General features: G+C 56.7%; 3 protein-coding genes across 8 annotated transcripts; 1 reads left to right on the plus strand and 2 right to left on the minus strand.

The window, feature by feature from the left end:
- The first annotated feature begins 1 nt into the window (after window position 1).
- Window positions 2-2755, plus strand: LOC116229604 (nuclear cap-binding protein subunit 2). Its single transcript, XM_031594174.2, has 4 exons — window positions 2-195; window positions 331-512; window positions 1197-1335; window positions 1989-2755. The coding sequence occupies exons 1-4, from the start codon at window positions 109-111 to the stop codon at window positions 2085-2087; spliced, it is 507 nt and encodes a 168-aa protein (XP_031450034.1). The 5' UTR covers window positions 2-108; the 3' UTR covers window positions 2088-2755.
- Window positions 2756-4032: 1277 nt separating this feature from the next.
- On the minus strand, window positions 4033-7623 carry LOC116229606 (serine protease 23-like). 2 transcript variants are annotated; one of them, XM_031594176.2, is made up of 2 exons: window positions 6418-7623; window positions 4033-6014 (listed from the first exon to the last, which is right to left on the minus strand). In XM_031594176.2, the coding sequence occupies exons 1-2, from the start codon at window positions 6480-6482 to the stop codon at window positions 4949-4951; spliced, it is 1131 nt and encodes a 376-aa protein (XP_031450036.2). In that variant the 5' UTR covers window positions 6483-7623; the 3' UTR covers window positions 4033-4948. The 2 variants fall into 2 exon arrangements, with proteins under 2 accessions (XP_031450036.2, XP_090006542.1); XM_090150416.1 differs by having other exon boundaries at window positions 6117-7623.
- Window positions 7624-7825: 202 nt separating this feature from the next.
- On the minus strand, window positions 7826-16261 carry SLC7A3 (solute carrier family 7 member 3). 5 transcript variants are annotated; one of them, XM_090150411.1, is made up of 13 exons: window positions 16125-16261; window positions 15223-15425; window positions 12320-12714; window positions 11962-12120; window positions 11707-11887; window positions 11487-11599; window positions 10669-10891; window positions 10359-10498; window positions 10177-10279; window positions 9542-9753; window positions 8993-9159; window positions 8670-8778; window positions 7827-8543 (listed from the first exon to the last, which is right to left on the minus strand). In XM_090150411.1, exons 3-13 carry the CDS (start codon window positions 12687-12689, stop codon window positions 8407-8409), a joined length of 1914 nt encoding a protein of 637 aa, XP_090006537.1. In that variant the 5' UTR covers window positions 12690-12714; window positions 15223-15425; window positions 16125-16261; the 3' UTR covers window positions 7827-8406. The 5 variants fall into 5 exon arrangements, with proteins under 5 accessions (XP_090006540.1, XP_090006537.1, XP_090006538.1 ...); XM_090150412.1 differs by having other exon boundaries at window positions 15223-15514; window positions 16125-16251; XM_090150414.1 differs by lacking the exon at window positions 15223-15425 and having other exon boundaries at window positions 7826-8543; window positions 16125-16259.
- Between the last annotated feature and the right edge of the window lie 55 nt (window positions 16262-16316).

Genomic DNA, 16316 nt, shown 5'->3' on the forward strand with positions numbered 1-16316 from the left:
CCAATCAGACGGCGCGGCGGTTGGCCTGTCCGTTAGTCCGCTGTCCTGTGGGCGCCGCGCCGGTTCTGGAAGGATCCCGGGAGCACGGCCCTGCCGGGCGCGGGAGAGATGTCGGGGCTGCTTCACACCACGCTGAGCGGGCTCAACAGCGACTCCTACTGCGAGATCAGCCGTTACCGAGACCAGCACTTCCGGGTGCGCGCGGGGCGGGGGCGGCGGGGCTTGAGGCGGCGGGGCCTGGCCGGGCCGGGGGCTGCGGACGGGGCGGGGCCGTGAGGGTGTGAGCCCGGTGGGGGTGTGAGCCCGCCCTGTGCTCGGCTTTGCCCTCAGGGGAGCAAAAAGCTGCAGGAGAAGTTCCTGAAGATCTCCTCTACGCTGTATGTGGGCAACCTGTCCTTCTACACCACCGAGGAGCAGATCCAGGAGCTCTTCTCCAAGTGCGGCGATGTGAAGAGGATCGTCATGGGGCTGGACAAGATCAAGAAAACACCCTGCGGCTTCTGCTTTGTGGAGTATCCTTTCTGATCCCTATTTGCAGTAAGCTCAGCTGTCACAAGCCCTGAAAGGTGTGAAACTCACAGGGCTTCCTTCCAGGCACATTGCTGCCTGCATTCCCACCACCACCCAAACCGTACTGTGTTGCCATGGTTGTGAAAGTCGTGCGTGGATGCTGAGCCTTTGCATGGCCCAAGCTAAGGGCACGTGTTCACGTTCTCACCTTGGCTTCACACCTGCAGAACCAGCAGAGCGATCCATGGCACTGCTCCCATGCACAGGGAATGCGTTTGTGCACGTTGTGCTGTGAGCTGTCCCCGCAGAGCTCTCCTGTGAGGCCAGTGCCTCCTGCTCAAATTCAGTTGAGTTTAATATCACATAAAAAAGCATCAGATTTCTTGCCTTTAGCAAGGTTTTAACAATTTGTTTTATCTGCTTGTGAAATAAGTGATCCAAAGCTATTTCTTGTCTGTGCAGGTACTAACATTACAGTCAGAACCTGAGGAAGGAGTGGGAGCTATTTTCAGCTTGGATTTATACGAGTGCAGCTTTTTGATCCCATAGAAAAGAGCAGGAAAATTAGCAAAGGCTGGAAGGCGGGGAAGGCTCTTCTTCTTAAGTACAATGGTTTATTATTGTTTTTTTTTTTTCCCTGCAGCCAACAAAATAGCACGTTTAGTTCTCCTTATAGTGTGTTTCAGATATTACACGAGAGCAGATGCTGAACACGCAATGCGATTTATCAATGGCACGCGGCTCGACGACCGCATCGTTCGGACAGACTGGGATGCAGGATTCAAGGAGGGACGGCAGTATGGAAGAGGAAAGACTGGTGGGCAGGTAAAGGCAATACTAGTTCAGACCTTGAATGCAATCCCCCTAGAGCAGTGCTGTTTTGCTTGTTTTGTTTCATGCAGAACAAAGTGCAGATGGTAAGGACCCAGCAATGAATTTTAGGTGATTTTGGTAGCCAGTGCTACCTTGGTATTAAGAGCTGGAAGTGTAACTATGGTTACAGCTGGACAGAATTTCACAATTCCTGACGCTACAAGCAGAATTTTCCTTGTTCCAGGCTAGCACTCTTTAAATGATGCAGAATTTGAATGGAGAGGGAGCGCAACTTCTAGATCAATCTAATGATCCATCAGTTTGCCCTGTGAGAAGCTAGATTTCCCTTGCAGATTTCTGGTGGGATGGGGAAGGGAGAAATGCTTTGGAAGCCAAGCCTAGCAATTCAGAAAGTTGGAAGCTGGATGACAAAGCTGAATCAGAATATTTTGGGATCTTTGCTTCCCCTCTAAAAAATCATCATCCAGCAGATAGATCTTCATTTGTCACTTGCACCATCTGTCTGGTGGATTGTTCGAAGGGATTTCAAATTGAGTCAAACTACTTCTCACCTGAACTTCATTTCTCAACCTACTGAGCAAGGAAATGGTGACAACTGTGAAGCCTAGCATGATGCTAATGCCTGTGTTACTGCCTTGCTCCAGGTGCGAGACGAATACCGGACAGACTACGATGTGGGAAGAGGTGGTTTTGGCAAGATTATACAGATGCAGAAGGCAAATCAACAGCCTGCAGTCTATTAATTGCCTCATGGGTTTTAGCTCATAGAGGGCTCTGTTCTTGAGCTAGCCATGTTCTCGCGTTTTGGATTGGGGTAGGGAGTGAGATCCAAGTTCCAGCAAAAGGTGACCCTCCTTAGACTGTGGATATACATGTGTTCATTCCCCCTTTCTTCTGGGTTAGAGAGGATGTTCTGTGCTGATACAGGGCAACAAGGGAAACAAATGGACAACTCTGCAGGATTCTGGTTAGAAGAAATGCAGCATGTCACACGCACCTCATGCTAGGATGTACTCTTTGCATTACAGCTAAGTGGTTGGCTTCTTCCAAGCCATGATTGCAGCTGTGGTTGCTCTCAGATAAAACTTTGTGAACTGTGCCACTGTTGGAGCCCTCTGGGTGCCCGGGCACCTTGTTGGGATGCACAGAAGTTTCAGAGTTCTAACTTACAAGCTCATCTGCTTACAAAGCAGTTTCACTATTTGGATGAGAGAAGCTGAGCAAGGTCTCGCTGTCCACTTGGAGGTGCTTGCCTGTACATCTCGCCCTTGGGTTGGTCATGGCCTGCAGAGCCTTTCTCTTATGATGCCCCAGTGCTGCCTGCTTTTTCAGATCCTCACTGTTCGGCATGATTTTGTTAAAAGTTTCTTTCAATTTTTTAAATAAACAGTGAGTCCTGTGCCTGTTGCAATCTGTTCATCAAAATCTCTGGCTCTATGACAAGAGCTGAAGGGAACATTTCCTGATGGTATTTTAAAGTTGCTGTCACTTGCAAACAAAATGGAGGGCATACTAAAGGAGGGCACAAATCTTGCTGTATTTCTGTTGGCTTCCCTCTTACTACTGGCTTTTCCTCTTCTGCTTTGCAATAGCTGATGGCTGATATCAGAGGGAAACTGCTTATAAAGTGTACAACTGCTCTGAATAAGAAATCCTTACCAACAGATTCCGGGAAAACTTTTGATCTTGTTAATTGTTCCACAGTGTGAGACATATATGAAGCAACACAAAAGTGTAATGTGCATTTCAGAGAAGAAGGAACAAGAAACTCCCTCCCCTGTGTTCATGATAGACTTTCTTCCCCATTTAAGAGAAGCATGGCTGATACTCTTAAATTTTTCCTACATCCATACAAGGGACCCGAGAAGATTAAAACCCCCACTGATCTGTCCCCCCATATCCCCCAGCCAGGGTTAGTGATTTCATTGGACAAATTAAATTCTGACTAATTTGGTTTAGTATGATGTAAATAATAGTAGCTGCTCCTTGTCCAGTAGTATGTAATCATGATTTTTCATGCGCTGTCTCATCCAAGATAATACATACTGTTCTGTTGCACACCCATGTGTAGACCAGGCATTATAATTTAAATTATTTTAACTCTCACAGCTGAGGAAGATGGGATGGTAGCATTAATGTCTTGAAATGTTTCCTACTTGCTTGTTTTGCAAGTCAGGTTGCTACATTCTGACAGCTGTCACAAGTCTTGAAGGAGCTGCATGTTTAGGCCTCACCTGACTGAAGAAATGACAGAGTTGACAAGCCTGTGATACGAGCTGCCCCCTGAGATGCAGTGAAAAGGAGCTGGATGTTGAATTTAAAGGGAAAAATCTAAGCAGTTGTCTGCCCAGCCTGGCAAAGCAGCATCACATGAGGTCCTTTGGGGAGGTATGGATTACACAGAAAAATTACTTGGGCAAACAGCTAGCAGAAGGGGAGATGTGAGGAAAAACAGGGAAATCTGCTGTGAAACTCTACTAGTAGCAACAGAATCTCATTTATATGAGGTAGGGAAACAAGGCAAGCTCTCAGTTTGCCCCTGATATGGCCTGTTGGTCATGTAATTCCTATGTGTGTGATAGAACATGTAGAAATCTGTTTAGTCGAGCACCTGCGTGGGCTGTTTCATGACTGTGGCAGGCATGTCTGTCCCTGCTTCTCAAGATACTGCAATTTCTTCTCTGCACAGGTCTGCATGTCCTGCTCATCTCTGCCTGGAGGGAGAGTACCTCCCTCCTTCAGCAGGTCCCAGACCAGTGTTGGCAAGCTGTGCACCATTCCCTTTTCAGCATAACATTTGCAAAGAGATTTGTGCTGACATTTATTCAAATACATGTATTTGTTTAAAAGAATCCATCTCAAATACTACAGCTGCAGTAAATGCCTTTCTTCTAAAGCCACCCATCCCACAGAGAATTAAAGAGAGATGAGAAGGTTTACAAGTAAGTAGGCAATCCTAGCTCTTAGCCTGTGCTGCAGCATGTAGGTACCTACATGGCACCACACTGCATCAGTCAGAAGAACATCCCTTGCCAGGGGTGTGATCAAAGACCAGCGCTGCCAGCATGCTGGAGGAGCCCCCCCTGCCCTGGCTGCGCTCCTTGCTGGAGCACTGTGCCCAAAAACCTCAGGCTCCAGGGTTGCTTTTCAGGCATCTTTCATCAGTCACACAAAGGCGCCGTTAGAAGAAAAAGTCCTTTGTCCTCACAGAACTGGGGCAGTGCCGAGCAGGGCAGCACAGCCAGCAAACCGAGACACCTGAAGTGACCCGAGGGAAACAGTGCAGCTGGGAAACAGGCATGCAGTGACTGACTCTAAGAGCTGCTAGCAGTTAACCTGCTGCTGGTAGCAGCCCAGACCTGACTCTCTAGCAAAGAAGTCCGATGCTGAGTTCACCAAAAGAGCTTACACACTCTTCAGGCTTAGCTGGGTCTCTCCACTGGATCCTATGTGTGTAGCAGAGACCCTGTCACTCCAGGATAGAATTAAGTTTAGCAGCGGAGCAGTTCTGGCAGGCAATGCTCCTCCTCACACTCATTCTCACTCATAAACACCACACTCAGAGCTGTCTGCACTGGGGAGAAGAGGAGGAAGGCTCCAGTTCTCATTCATTTTGGCAGCTTTTATAGTCCCCTCTGATCCAATAACAAATCTGAGCAAACTTGGGAGCAGTCAGGCGAACAGCAACGTTATAGTCGTGCTGCTCCCCCCCCACTTCCAGCCACTGATGCCCAGAGAAGATGCCGATCACCTTCCTCTCCCACTTGTGCCGCACGGGATCCCACACCTTGCCATATACCCCAGAGCCGGATGCGCCAGGCCTGGCATCACAGTGCTGGTAGATGAGGTGTGCCGTCTCATCCTCCACCCCACAGAAGCGGTACACCAGCTCTCCTGGCCGGTCACTGTCAAACCCTGAGAAATGAATCCTCTTCCCAGCCATTTCCTCCGCTGCCGGAGCCACCGTCAGCTCCATGTGCGGGCGCCGGTGTGGTTTGCGCAGCTCCAAAAGGGCGTAATCATAGTCCATGCTGAGCGAGTTGAGGCTCTGGATCCAACCCTTGGGCACCTGCGTGCGCCGCACACGAGCCCAGCGCATCACCGGCCTCCCCGTGCCATTGGCTGGCGTCAGGAAGCCCACCTTGATCTTCTTGGCACCCTTCACATAGTCTCGGCCATCGTGGACGCAGTGGGCAGCCGTGAGGACGTGCTGCTCGGACACCAGCACCCCCGTGCACCCCGTGGAGATCTTAACCGTGGTGGAGAAGGGATAGTCCATCAGGAAGTGGTTCCCACTGATGGAAAACCGCCCATCCGTGCCGTAAATCTGTCGCTTGCGCCGCGTGCGCCTCCTCGGCCACCTCCTCTCTGTGCTGCCCTCACTGGGGCTCAGCTCCACCGTGGTGAGAGTGCGGGTGCCGTTGGCGTACAGTGTCTCATAAAAGAGGTACTCCTGGAAGTCCTGGGGGAGCAGGACGGCCTCCCTCCGGACACACGCCTGGTCACAGCGTGTAGCCAACTCCAGCATGGGCCGTGCCGAGAACCGCGCTCTGCCCAGCTGCACCGTGGACCGAGGAACGAGGGTGGGAAGCGAACTCCCAGCTGCGGTCCTGGGAAGGAAGGAAAGCAGGAGGATGGCAACCACCTGGCAGCGAGTCATCTTTCCAGACCTGCAAAGGCAAAGCAAGGAGACCATTAAGCCTGCCCGATTAGAGCCAGCCACCTGCTGCGGCTCACGGCTCCAGGATTATCACATGCACGTGGCCCCTCACCAGCTGCTGGGTCGTGCATGCTTAAGCTGCTGCCTGGAGCTGTGTGACTAACTAGAGATGATAGAAATCTACCCCAGCCTTTGATCTCCTGCAGCTCTTTTGGATGGCAATGCCCGGCGGTGCTGCAGGAGTACTGCAGGAATACCACGAGTGGATGAGTTTCCTCCGTCACACCACAAGTCCTGCTGTTCTGACGTGGATCCCCTGGATTCCAGGGCTCAGCCCCACCAACACCGCACGTCCCACCCAGCAGCTGCAGCACCCGGTGACCCGCGAGGAGGATGAGGAGGTGTGACAGTACCTGCTGCCTGCAGAGGGAGACGACAGCTCTGTCCCACTGTTCCTACATAGGAGAGGAAGGTGCATGAGCTCGAGGGCTACACCTCAGTTGAAGTATTTGGTGTCACAGTGCAGCGAGGACAAGGCAGCCTGTGTTAACTCCAAGGTGGATTGCTGCACCCCATCTAAAACTCAATCTGCCATCGCTTTTCCATGTGCCAGGGCCACCCCTTGTCCATGGGGCAGGTTCTACAGCTCCCTGCACTGCTTAGCCCTCTTTTCCCATCCTGCCCTCAGCGTACTGACTTGGACATATCAGCTGGAGCACAGGATGAGCCCCGTGTCCCCCAAGGCAGCCGGGGTCTGTGCAGACACGTGGCAGCACGCTGGGTTATGAAAGTCGCAGGAGAGTGGGGGTGGAGCCTTGCAGGGAGGCTGAGAGCCACGAGTTCTGCTCTCCACACCCTGACCCCTCGTGCTGCAGCTGGGCCTCATCCCTGATTTCCCCATCCACTGCCCCTGCAGGGCTCATCCAGCAGTGCCGTGCTCCAGGGAAGCCCCACGGCTGTCCCTAGCATTAATGAGCCAAGGTTCATCCCTTCACCCAAAAAGGAGCATCTCCGCAGCTCCCCTCCATGTGATGGAGCACCACGTCCCTATAGAAGGATCTCAGTCCCTATAGAAGGATCTCATCCGGCGAGGCAGCAGTTAAAGCAGTGGGAGCAGCACAGGCATTTCCCTGGGGCCTTCAGCTTGCACAGGCTCCCGGGCCTCACCGCCGCCTCCCCAGCGATCTGCTGGCTGGATAAGGAGGTGGAAGTCTGTTTCATGATGCCCTGGGGCTGGAACAGCATTGCCCATGTGAGCGAGCGTGGGCACTGCCGTGCTCATGGACACGCATGTGGATGTGGGGTGCAGTGGGGTGACAGCCCCTCTCCTCCCCGCAGAGCCCTGGGGCTGAGCCATGGGGCCCTCCCTGCTGGCCGAGCGCTGACCCTGCTCTGCTGCCAGGAAACGCCAAACCCACGTAAGATCCATCTGCCCTAAATTAGTTTATTTATTTCACAAAATAATCTGTCAGGGCTGATTGAGACCAGACCGGAATCTGGGAAATCGTCTTCGGCCCAGTTCCTGGCTGTGCCTCCCCCACAGGCTCAGTGGGAGCCCCAGGGGCTATTTCTGAGGTCTTTACAGCAGCACTGGGACATGATGACACACTGCCATGTGGCACAGGGCCCAGCCCACTGCTATCCCACACCCCAGTACCAGGAGCAGGGGACTGGGTGCCCCACTGCACTGCTTCCCATCAGCATGTGACCATAGACACACAAGGACAGGCCCAGCCCCCAGCCCAGGCTGCAGGACACAGGCACTGAAGTGAGATGCAGCTGGACCAACAGAGCCAAGCAGTTAAAAAAAAAAAAAAACACAAACCATTTAGACTTCAATAAGTATAAAAATCGACACCAAAATCCCAATTGTACGAAGGCATACAAGGTTGGACACTCATGTCTACACTGCAGACATCATCACAAGGAGCTGAGTGTGATGTTCACACCAAGCGAATGGGTCCAGCAGCACAGGGCTCAGCACGGGCATGGGATTGTATTGGGGCTGAGGGTGCTGAGCCCTGTGCTGCTGCAGGGCACTGGGCAGTACCAGGACCGGTCAACTTCAGTAACACTTGCATTGACACAAATACAACAGTACCACCACATGGAGTGTCCCGTGGGCAGGAGAAGCAGGATGTGACAGCAGCTTTCACACTGGGAGGGCCGTATCGGTGTCATTGCCCCTCGGCGGGGTGGAGCAGCCCCCAGGCCACCAGCATCCCCCCAGCCCGGGGTCTCCTCTCCACGACCCCTGCTCAGCGAGGGGAAAAGGCAGCGCACGGCAGTCTCTGGGCTCAGGCCCCACAGGATGGCTGTGCTGAGCAGTCTGTGGTCTCATTCCAGCACTGCAGTACTGACAGCTCTCCGAGTAGTGATGTTGATCACAACCACCGCCTCTCTCAGATTGCAGCAGCTCCAGGGCTGAGCTCCATCCCGGGGTGGTGTAGAGGGTTTTCTGTTGTTGAACCTCGAAGCTCTTTTGCATTTTTCCCTTCCACGCTGTTCCGAATGCCATAGCCAAAGTATATCATAAAACCTGCAAAAGTTCATGCGATGAGACACGTGGCAGGGAACGACCTCCACGGGCCACCAACAGACAGAAGCTGGAGAAGTGAGATAGCCACAAGGCTCAGGGCACCACGCTGCCCTCTGGAATGCTTACCCACAGCCATCCAGATGGCAAAGCGCACCCAGGTGCCGGTACTCAGCTGCACCATCAGCAGGATGTTAACAAAGATGCTGCAGAGCGGAAGGAGTGGGAGGAAAGGTACCTGCGAGAGACGAGACGTGCCATCTTAGCCATGCCCAAGGGACCTGGCTAGGCTAAGGAATGCTCTGCCACCTGGGTGTTTCCATTCCAGGGGCAGTGCCTTAGAGCCATGTCTCTGGGCTCTGGACATTACTGGAAGCTCAGCAGCCAGCCCAGCAGATCCTGCACCAGCCTTGGGTGCAGAGAGGTGCAGAGCTCTTGGAGGCTGCACTCACCTTAAAGTTCAGCCGCGCATTGCTCTGTGGCTGCCTCCAAATGATGATGGTGGGGATGAGCAGAGCCACGAGGAGCAGCACCAGGACCAAGATCCAGGCAACGTTGGCCTCCTTCAACGCCTTCACCTTGAGGGTCAGCACCACGCAGATGACCGTTACCAGCACAGCTGCAAGAAGTTACCATCACCATGCTGCACAGCATGTGGCTGTATCGACCTCCCTGCCACCCTGTGGGCTGCTGGGCTGAGCCACCCCCTCCTCCTGGTCACGTACAGGTCCTCCAACGCCCACCTCAAGGCCTTGGAGAAGCACTTCGCCAGGAGGAACTTGTCAGCCTAGCAAGCAGAGTGAAGCCTGTGCTCAAATAGGCTCAAACCCAGTTCTGATGCTTCCCCAGACCTCACTGGGCTGCCCTGCTCTGCCCGCACAATGAAACCATTGATCAAAGCTGCCCAGGTCTGCAGGGACCAACACGCCCCAGCCCCTGGCACAGCAACGAGCCAGCGATGTGGCAGGACATGCAGGAGCCGCTGCCTCCCACTCACTCACCCATGATTGAGACGCAGACGTAGACGATGCGCCCTGAGAGCGCTGTGGGAGTGTCTGCAGATGGATTGAAGAGTGCTGTAAGGGACAGCGTCTCCTTCTGTTTGGTGCCCGTGGCAGCGATGTTTGGGTTCATGACAACTCTCTCCTCCTCATTCCCGTTCAGCTCCAGCATCTCCATGGCCTTTGGGGAGTTCAGTTGCCCAGACTGGTACCTGCACACAGCAGACCTGCTCAGTGCTGCACAAACTACAGCAAAGTATGAGGAAGTTCCAACCCCAGGGATACAATTAGCACCCATCGTTCCCCTCCTGCTCCCTCAGCCCCCTGCTGGGAAGCAGCAGTCCCATGGATGGCACAGCTGCACAGGGAGTGGTGGGGTCACCATCCCTGGAGGTGTTCCAGAACCATGGAAATGTGGCACTGAGGGACACGGTGATGGGCATGGCGGGGTGGGTTGGGATTGGACTTGGGAATCTTAGCTTTCTTTTTCAACCTCAATGATTTTGTGCCTGGATGCCCCAAGCAGCCTTTATTTCATGGCTTGAGCTGTGGCCACAAGCCCCACGCTGTCTACAAGGTGCATCCACCCAAGGGACTGTGGTGAAGGGACATCTGGCATAAGGGGTGGCACCCACCTGAGGATGAGCACACACACAGCGACCAGGGAGTAAGCCAGCAGTGTGCCGATCGACATGAGGTCCACCAGGTCTTTCAGGTCAAGCAGGAAGGCCAACACCGCTGCAATGAGGATGGTAAGTATGAGCACAGCGTAGGGCTGCAGGGAGACTGAGAGCAAGATGGCCACAAGGAGTGTTACCTGCGAGCAGCCCTGAGGTGATGGTGGCCGAGAGAGGAGTCTTGGTGCGGCTGTTGATTTTGGAGAGGAACTTGAAGAGCAGCCCATCCTCCGCCATGGCGTAGATCACACGTGGCATGGGAAACATGGAGCCCAGCAAGCTGCCGTGGGGAGAAGTGGCTGAGGGCTGGCCAGAGGGCCAGCAGTCACGGGGGGAAGGAACTGGCTTGTGCCGGGGGAAGGACGGCAGTCACACAGGGCAAAGCCTGGGACAGGTATCCCCAGCCCTGTGTCAGGCCGGGTGATACCACAAAGACAAGTTGGAACCTACCTGGTGGAGAGAGCGCAGAGCGAGCCAATGGCAACGGCATAGCGGGCGGGCTCCCAGCCCACCGCCTTGAAAGCCTCGGGCAGCGGGCTCTTCTTGTTCAGCAGGAAGTAGGGAACCATCAGCGTGAGGGCCGCGGAGACCCCGAAATAGGCCACGAAGCAGATGAGGAGGGACACAATGATGCCAATGGGGATGGAGCGCTGCGGGTTCCTGGCTTCCTCCCCTGTGTGGAGGAAAGAGGCAGAGTCCGTCCCCATCCATACTTGCGGCCGTGCCCAGCCCCACACCCCAGCCTGCAGCTCCTGGTAAATCCAGCTCTCTGCATAAGCACTGGTGTAGCGATGCAGCAATGCACCCACGGTGCCCTCTGCCCTGAGCTTTTGCTCCTTGCAGCACTGCACTCCCTACCAGAGGCTTTGCAGCCAGCGGAGGAAGCTGCAGGGAGGCACAGAGGCCGTGCAGAACAGCCTGTACCAGCAACCTGCTGAGCAGAGTCCTGGGGGAAGGAGAGGAAATGAAGAAGGCTCCCCGCACACCAGAACAACTAAGTTCACGCAGAACCGACATTTTAAGAAAAAATCTAATATTGCTCGAGGCCAGGAAATAAGCAGAAGCAGCAGCAATTCCCAGCACTCGGCTCTGCAGCTGGAAGGCTCCCTGCAGCCCTGTTCTCACCACACCTCGCAGGGAGCCTTTGATATGGGCAGCAGAGGGGCTTTGTGCAGTGCAGCTGGGGACGGGCCGTTCCCACAGCAGCAGGAGCACCGTGCTCCTCCCAGAGCAGCTCCAGCAGCTGCCCCGCTCCAGGCATTCTCTACCTGTGGTGGCGATGCAGTCAAAACCCACGAAGGCGTAGAAACACGTGGCAGCACCCATCAGGACCCCTTCCAGCTTAAAGGGGACAAACCCACCGGAACCGAAGGTGTTTATTCTGGAAGAAGAGAGGACAGGAGTTGGGGCATCGACACACAACACGGTACCAGCCCTGTGCCACACTGTGCTGGCCAGACTCCATCGTGGCACACTCATCATCCTCACCTGACCTCTTCTGGCTCATCTGAGTGCGTGAGGTTGATGTAATCCTCCACCGTGAGCTGCCAGTTCTTGATGTCTCCCTTGATGCAGCCGGCGATGAAGACGAAGGCCAACACCAGCAGGTTCACCGCCGTGAAGATTTTGTTCACCAGGGCGGATTCGCTGACGCCGAAGGTCAGCAGTGCTGGGGATCGAGGGGTGAACAGGCTGCACCCGCACTGCATCACCGCGGTGCCGCCGAGCCGCTCCGACACTCACCAGTGAGCAACGCGATCAGGATCAACGCGAAGAAGTCCGGGCGCTCGGCCAGCACCCCTGGCAGGTGCAGCGTGGTCTTGTTCATGAAGAAGGTGGAGATTTGGTTGCCGATGATGTTGTCGAATGCCGCGCTCCAGGCTCGGGCCACGCTGGCTGTGCCTGGCCAACAGCAAAGCTGCTTATCGGTCCGAGCCCTGCACACAAGTGCCAAGGCAGAGCAGCACCAACCCCATCACGCAGCCATGCGGATCCCCAAAGCACCCAGCTTGCACCCCGCTCCCATGCCCCGCTATGGTGCTGCTCACCGGGGCGCGTGCCAGCCCCGCACTTCCCAGCCCCATCCAGCAGAGCCATGTACCTATCACGTAGGACAGGATGAGGTTCCAGCCGGTGGTGAAAGCCCAGATCTCACCAACCGTGACGTAGCTGTAGAGGTAGGCAGAGCCGGTCTTGGGGACGCGGGCTCCAAACTCTGCATAGCAGAGCCCGGCCAGTATCGATGACAGCGCGGCCACCAGGAAGCAGAGGACGATGGACGGACCAGCTGTATCCTTGGCCACTTCCCCCGTCAGCACGTACACACCAGCACCCAGCGTGCTGCCCACCCCCAGGGCGATGAGGTCCAGCGTGGAGAGGCAGCGAGCAAAGCGCGTCTCCTCGGAGCTCAGATCCACCACGCGCCGGCGGATCAGCTTCTTCCCCAGGCTGCTCATTTTTCCCCCGAACATTTTGTCCTTTCACTGCTCAGAAGCCCTGCAAGAGAAGTTGTTGTAGCAGCGTGAAACTCAGCGTCCCTCATGGAGCTGAATCCACGCAGCAATGCCACTGCCACCCCATGGGAGCAGCAGTCCCTTGGCTGACCCGTCGGCATAGAGCCCCAGGCACATCACTGGGATGGAGACCAGCAGTGCAGGGCTGCACACCCACCTGCACAACCCCTGCACCAGGAAAACGAGCCGGAGACAAACCCAGCACAAGTCCACAGCACAAAATGGGCTCCTTAAACAAACACTGTGTGGTCCCAGCCCCGAGGGCCTGGCACATCCCAGAGCTTGCCCCGCTGTCTTTGAGCAACTCTCCACGTTTGGCACACAGAGATCCCTCGGCCCAAACTTGACTGCTTGGCACAACCCTCCCAATGAGGTGCGTGTGGGTGTGCGCAGAAGCAAAGGTAGGGAGACCAAACGTGCTGGGCTGAGTCACACAAACGCATTCGTTCCTCCCAACATCAGCACTGCACCCTCGCTGGGGATGCATGGCCAGACACGCAGTGAGCACAGTGCAAGGCTCCCAGCACGCATCCCCTGCATGCACACAGCCCCAGGGCCGTGCATGGTGTCAGTGTGCCACCCCCAGCCCCACACTCAGCTATCCCCAAAAACACTCTGGATCCTGAGCATCCCGTGGAGCTGCCCGTGGGGAATGGGCACAGAGTGAGAGATACGGCTCTGAGCAAACTGATCTGATGTTGGCAACCCTGCACGTAGCAGGGGGGGGTTAAAACCAGACGATCATCGTGGTCCTTTTCAACCCAGGCCGTTCTGTAGTTCTATAATTCTATTCTATGCCCACGTCGACAGAATCACGGGGTTTGGGGAGGACGTGTGGGGGTCACGGAGTCCCGGCCCTAACGCAGGTTCCTACAGCACGCTGTACAGGCGGGTCCCGAACATCCCCAGCTCAGGAGCTGCCCGCACGCTACCGGAGCTCCTCGCCTGTCGGTACGGAACTTCCTCGTCCCATCTCCCCGCGCGGAGCGGCACAGAAAGCGCGGGAAGGCGCGGGGCAGGAAGCGCGGAGCGCGCCTCAACCGCGCCGTTCGGACGGGCGCGCAGCAACCCGCACCGGCACCGACGGCAGCTCGTCCTCCTCCGCACCGCGTGGCTGATGGAAGCGGCACCGGCTGTGCTCGGAAAACGCCCGGCCCGCAGCGACTCACCGGCACGGTTCGGTTCGGGTCTCGCCGCGTTCCGCCCCGGCTCCGCCGTCTGCACGGTCGGGGAGCAGAGCGGTTCCTCCCGCTGTGAGCGCCGAGCCGAGCCGAGCCGAGATCCGAGCCGAGGTCCAGCCCGAGATCCAGCCCTCCTCCCCTCCTGAGCCGGCTTCCCGCCGCGCCCCGCCCCGGCACCGCCCTCGGGCTGGGAGGTGAAGCCCGCCCCGTCCATTCATCTCGGCCCGCACGGAGCCGGCCGGCGCCAACATCACGGCCAGTCCGTCCTGCCTGCAGCGATCCCTCCAAAATCGCAGGTTTGGAGAAGGAAGAAAAAAAAAAAAAAAAGACGGGACCGGTATCCCAGCGATGCTCCGGAGCGCCCCGAACCCGAAGCAAAGGGGAAACGCAGAGCGGCAGCAGTGCGGTGCTACCCCACGAACGGCCACGTCGGGGGTGGCTGAGGTCTCTCAGAGCCCCACGTGCCCTGGGGCCGCTCGGGGCCGTGGGGCACAGTTCGGCCCGGCGGCCACGTGCTGTGCGGGCAATGGGTGCCGGGCTGCGCGCACCGCTCCTCTGCCGGCACACAGCGGAGAAACGGCCAGCAACAGGCGGTGCGGGGACGGGGAAGAACCACCGCCGGAGAACTGCTGGGAGCTACGCCGCTTTTTCCTTACGGCAGCAGCGAGGCACCCAGCAGCCCTCCCTCCCCCCCTCCCCGCACCCCGGAAAGCTCTCCTGATGCAATAGGGCACTGCTGTGTCGTTCGCTCAGCAGCACAGCTAGAAGGCGGCCAGCCCCCCCATGCAGGGCGCTGAGCTCCCGGGGGGGCTCACAGCAGGGCAGGGTGCTGCGGGTCCCGGCAGGTGCCCATCAGCCCCGTCTCGTCCCGAAGGTTGGGGAAACAAAAGGCTGCGTTCGGAAAAAAAAAAAAACCGTGAGCTCAACGCAATGGAACGGCGAGGCGGCATTTTGGATGTGACGCAGGCGCTGATCTCGCTCTTCCCGCTCAGATGAATGAATGAACTGTGCCCTCCACCCCCCCCCCCCCCCCCGCGCCGCTCCCGTAAGAAAGGAAACGGACTCACTTGTCGGTACGGTCGCCCCGTGCTCGTCCCCTCACTACCGGCACCCGCCGTGCTTCCTGCCCCCCCCTCCGCTCCCCCGGGCTGCCACCGCCACGTGGCACGGCCGCGCTTAAGCCGCGCTCCCTGCGGTGCGTGGGATGGCAGGGGCGGCGGCGGGGCAGCCCCGGCACGGCGCTATGGGGAAATGCCCGGCCCCTGAAATACCCAGACAGTCAGAACCGGGCTGACGCCACTGGGACTCGCCTGTTCCAAGAAATCACTCTACGACAGCAGCTTTCCGGATGATGCTTTCGGGCACGGAGCAGGAGGGGCCCGCCCGCTTGTTTCCGCACCTCCCGTACGGCTCCCGTTCATCCTCACGGTGCCTCATCTTCATCTCGTCCAACACAAGGCCCTGTTCCAGCCCCGGGGGTGCAGAGCGAGCCAAGCACACGTCCCAACAGGAGCTGCAGGAAGGCAGGCAGCAGCAGCGCTTGCTTAGCCAGCATGATGTGGGAGCGCAGGCAGCTCCAGTCCAGAAAGGGAAACAAAAGCCCTACAGAAACAGCCCTAAATCAGCCCTTGGAGCCCCATCACCTCCCATGAGCAGAGCAGAGGTGGGAGGCAGAGGACAGCATCCCCAGCAGCTGTCCCGTGAGCAAAGGGACACACAGCCACCCCAGGAAGGGACAGGGGCTGCCTGTGACACTCAGGGGTGGCCAAAAACAGCAGCCAGAGACAAGAGGGAAGCAGGAGCACACCAACCTGCCCGGCCCAGTCCCGGGGTGCTGCCAGCACAATGCTGCAGGGCTCTGCAGGGCCTCACCCAGATGCCATGCAGTCAGATGAGGCACCCACGCCAACCTACCACAGGCAGAAAGCAGCATGGCAGGGCTTGCAGGCAGTGCTTCCCGCACCCACAGGCAGGAACAGGGAAGAGCTGAGCCCCATGGTCTACTTCCATGCCCTACACACAAACCACCAGCTAAACTGGTAAGAAGCAGCTAAGAAGCAGCTAACAGCCACAGAAGCCAAATGTGCCATCGGAAAGAACTGACTCTTCTCGCTTCCAGAAAGAACAAGGTTAAGGCAGAAACCTCCCCACACAGCTGCCTCTCACTGCCATGGTGTCACAGCACGTGTCCAAGCATCCTTCTCAGACGTACCTGGACTTGTCCAGAAAGGCCTGCATGCAGCCAGGCTGTGTTTCAGTCCACCATCACCAACCACCTCCTCCTTACATCAGCAGACCCAGATCTGGCCTGGCAGAAGCCTGAGAAAGAGCTGTTCTTTCTGCCCAGCCCCTTGAAGAAGAGCAGGTAGCACAGAGCACTGGCCCTCCAAGAGCAGACAGCAAG

The sequence above is a fragment of the Phasianus colchicus genome, chromosome 14, assembly GCF_987193195.1.
Source record: "Phasianus colchicus chromosome 14, bPhaCol1.hap1.1, whole genome shotgun sequence".
Classification (NCBI taxonomy): domain Eukaryota; kingdom Metazoa; phylum Chordata; class Aves; order Galliformes; family Phasianidae; genus Phasianus; species Phasianus colchicus.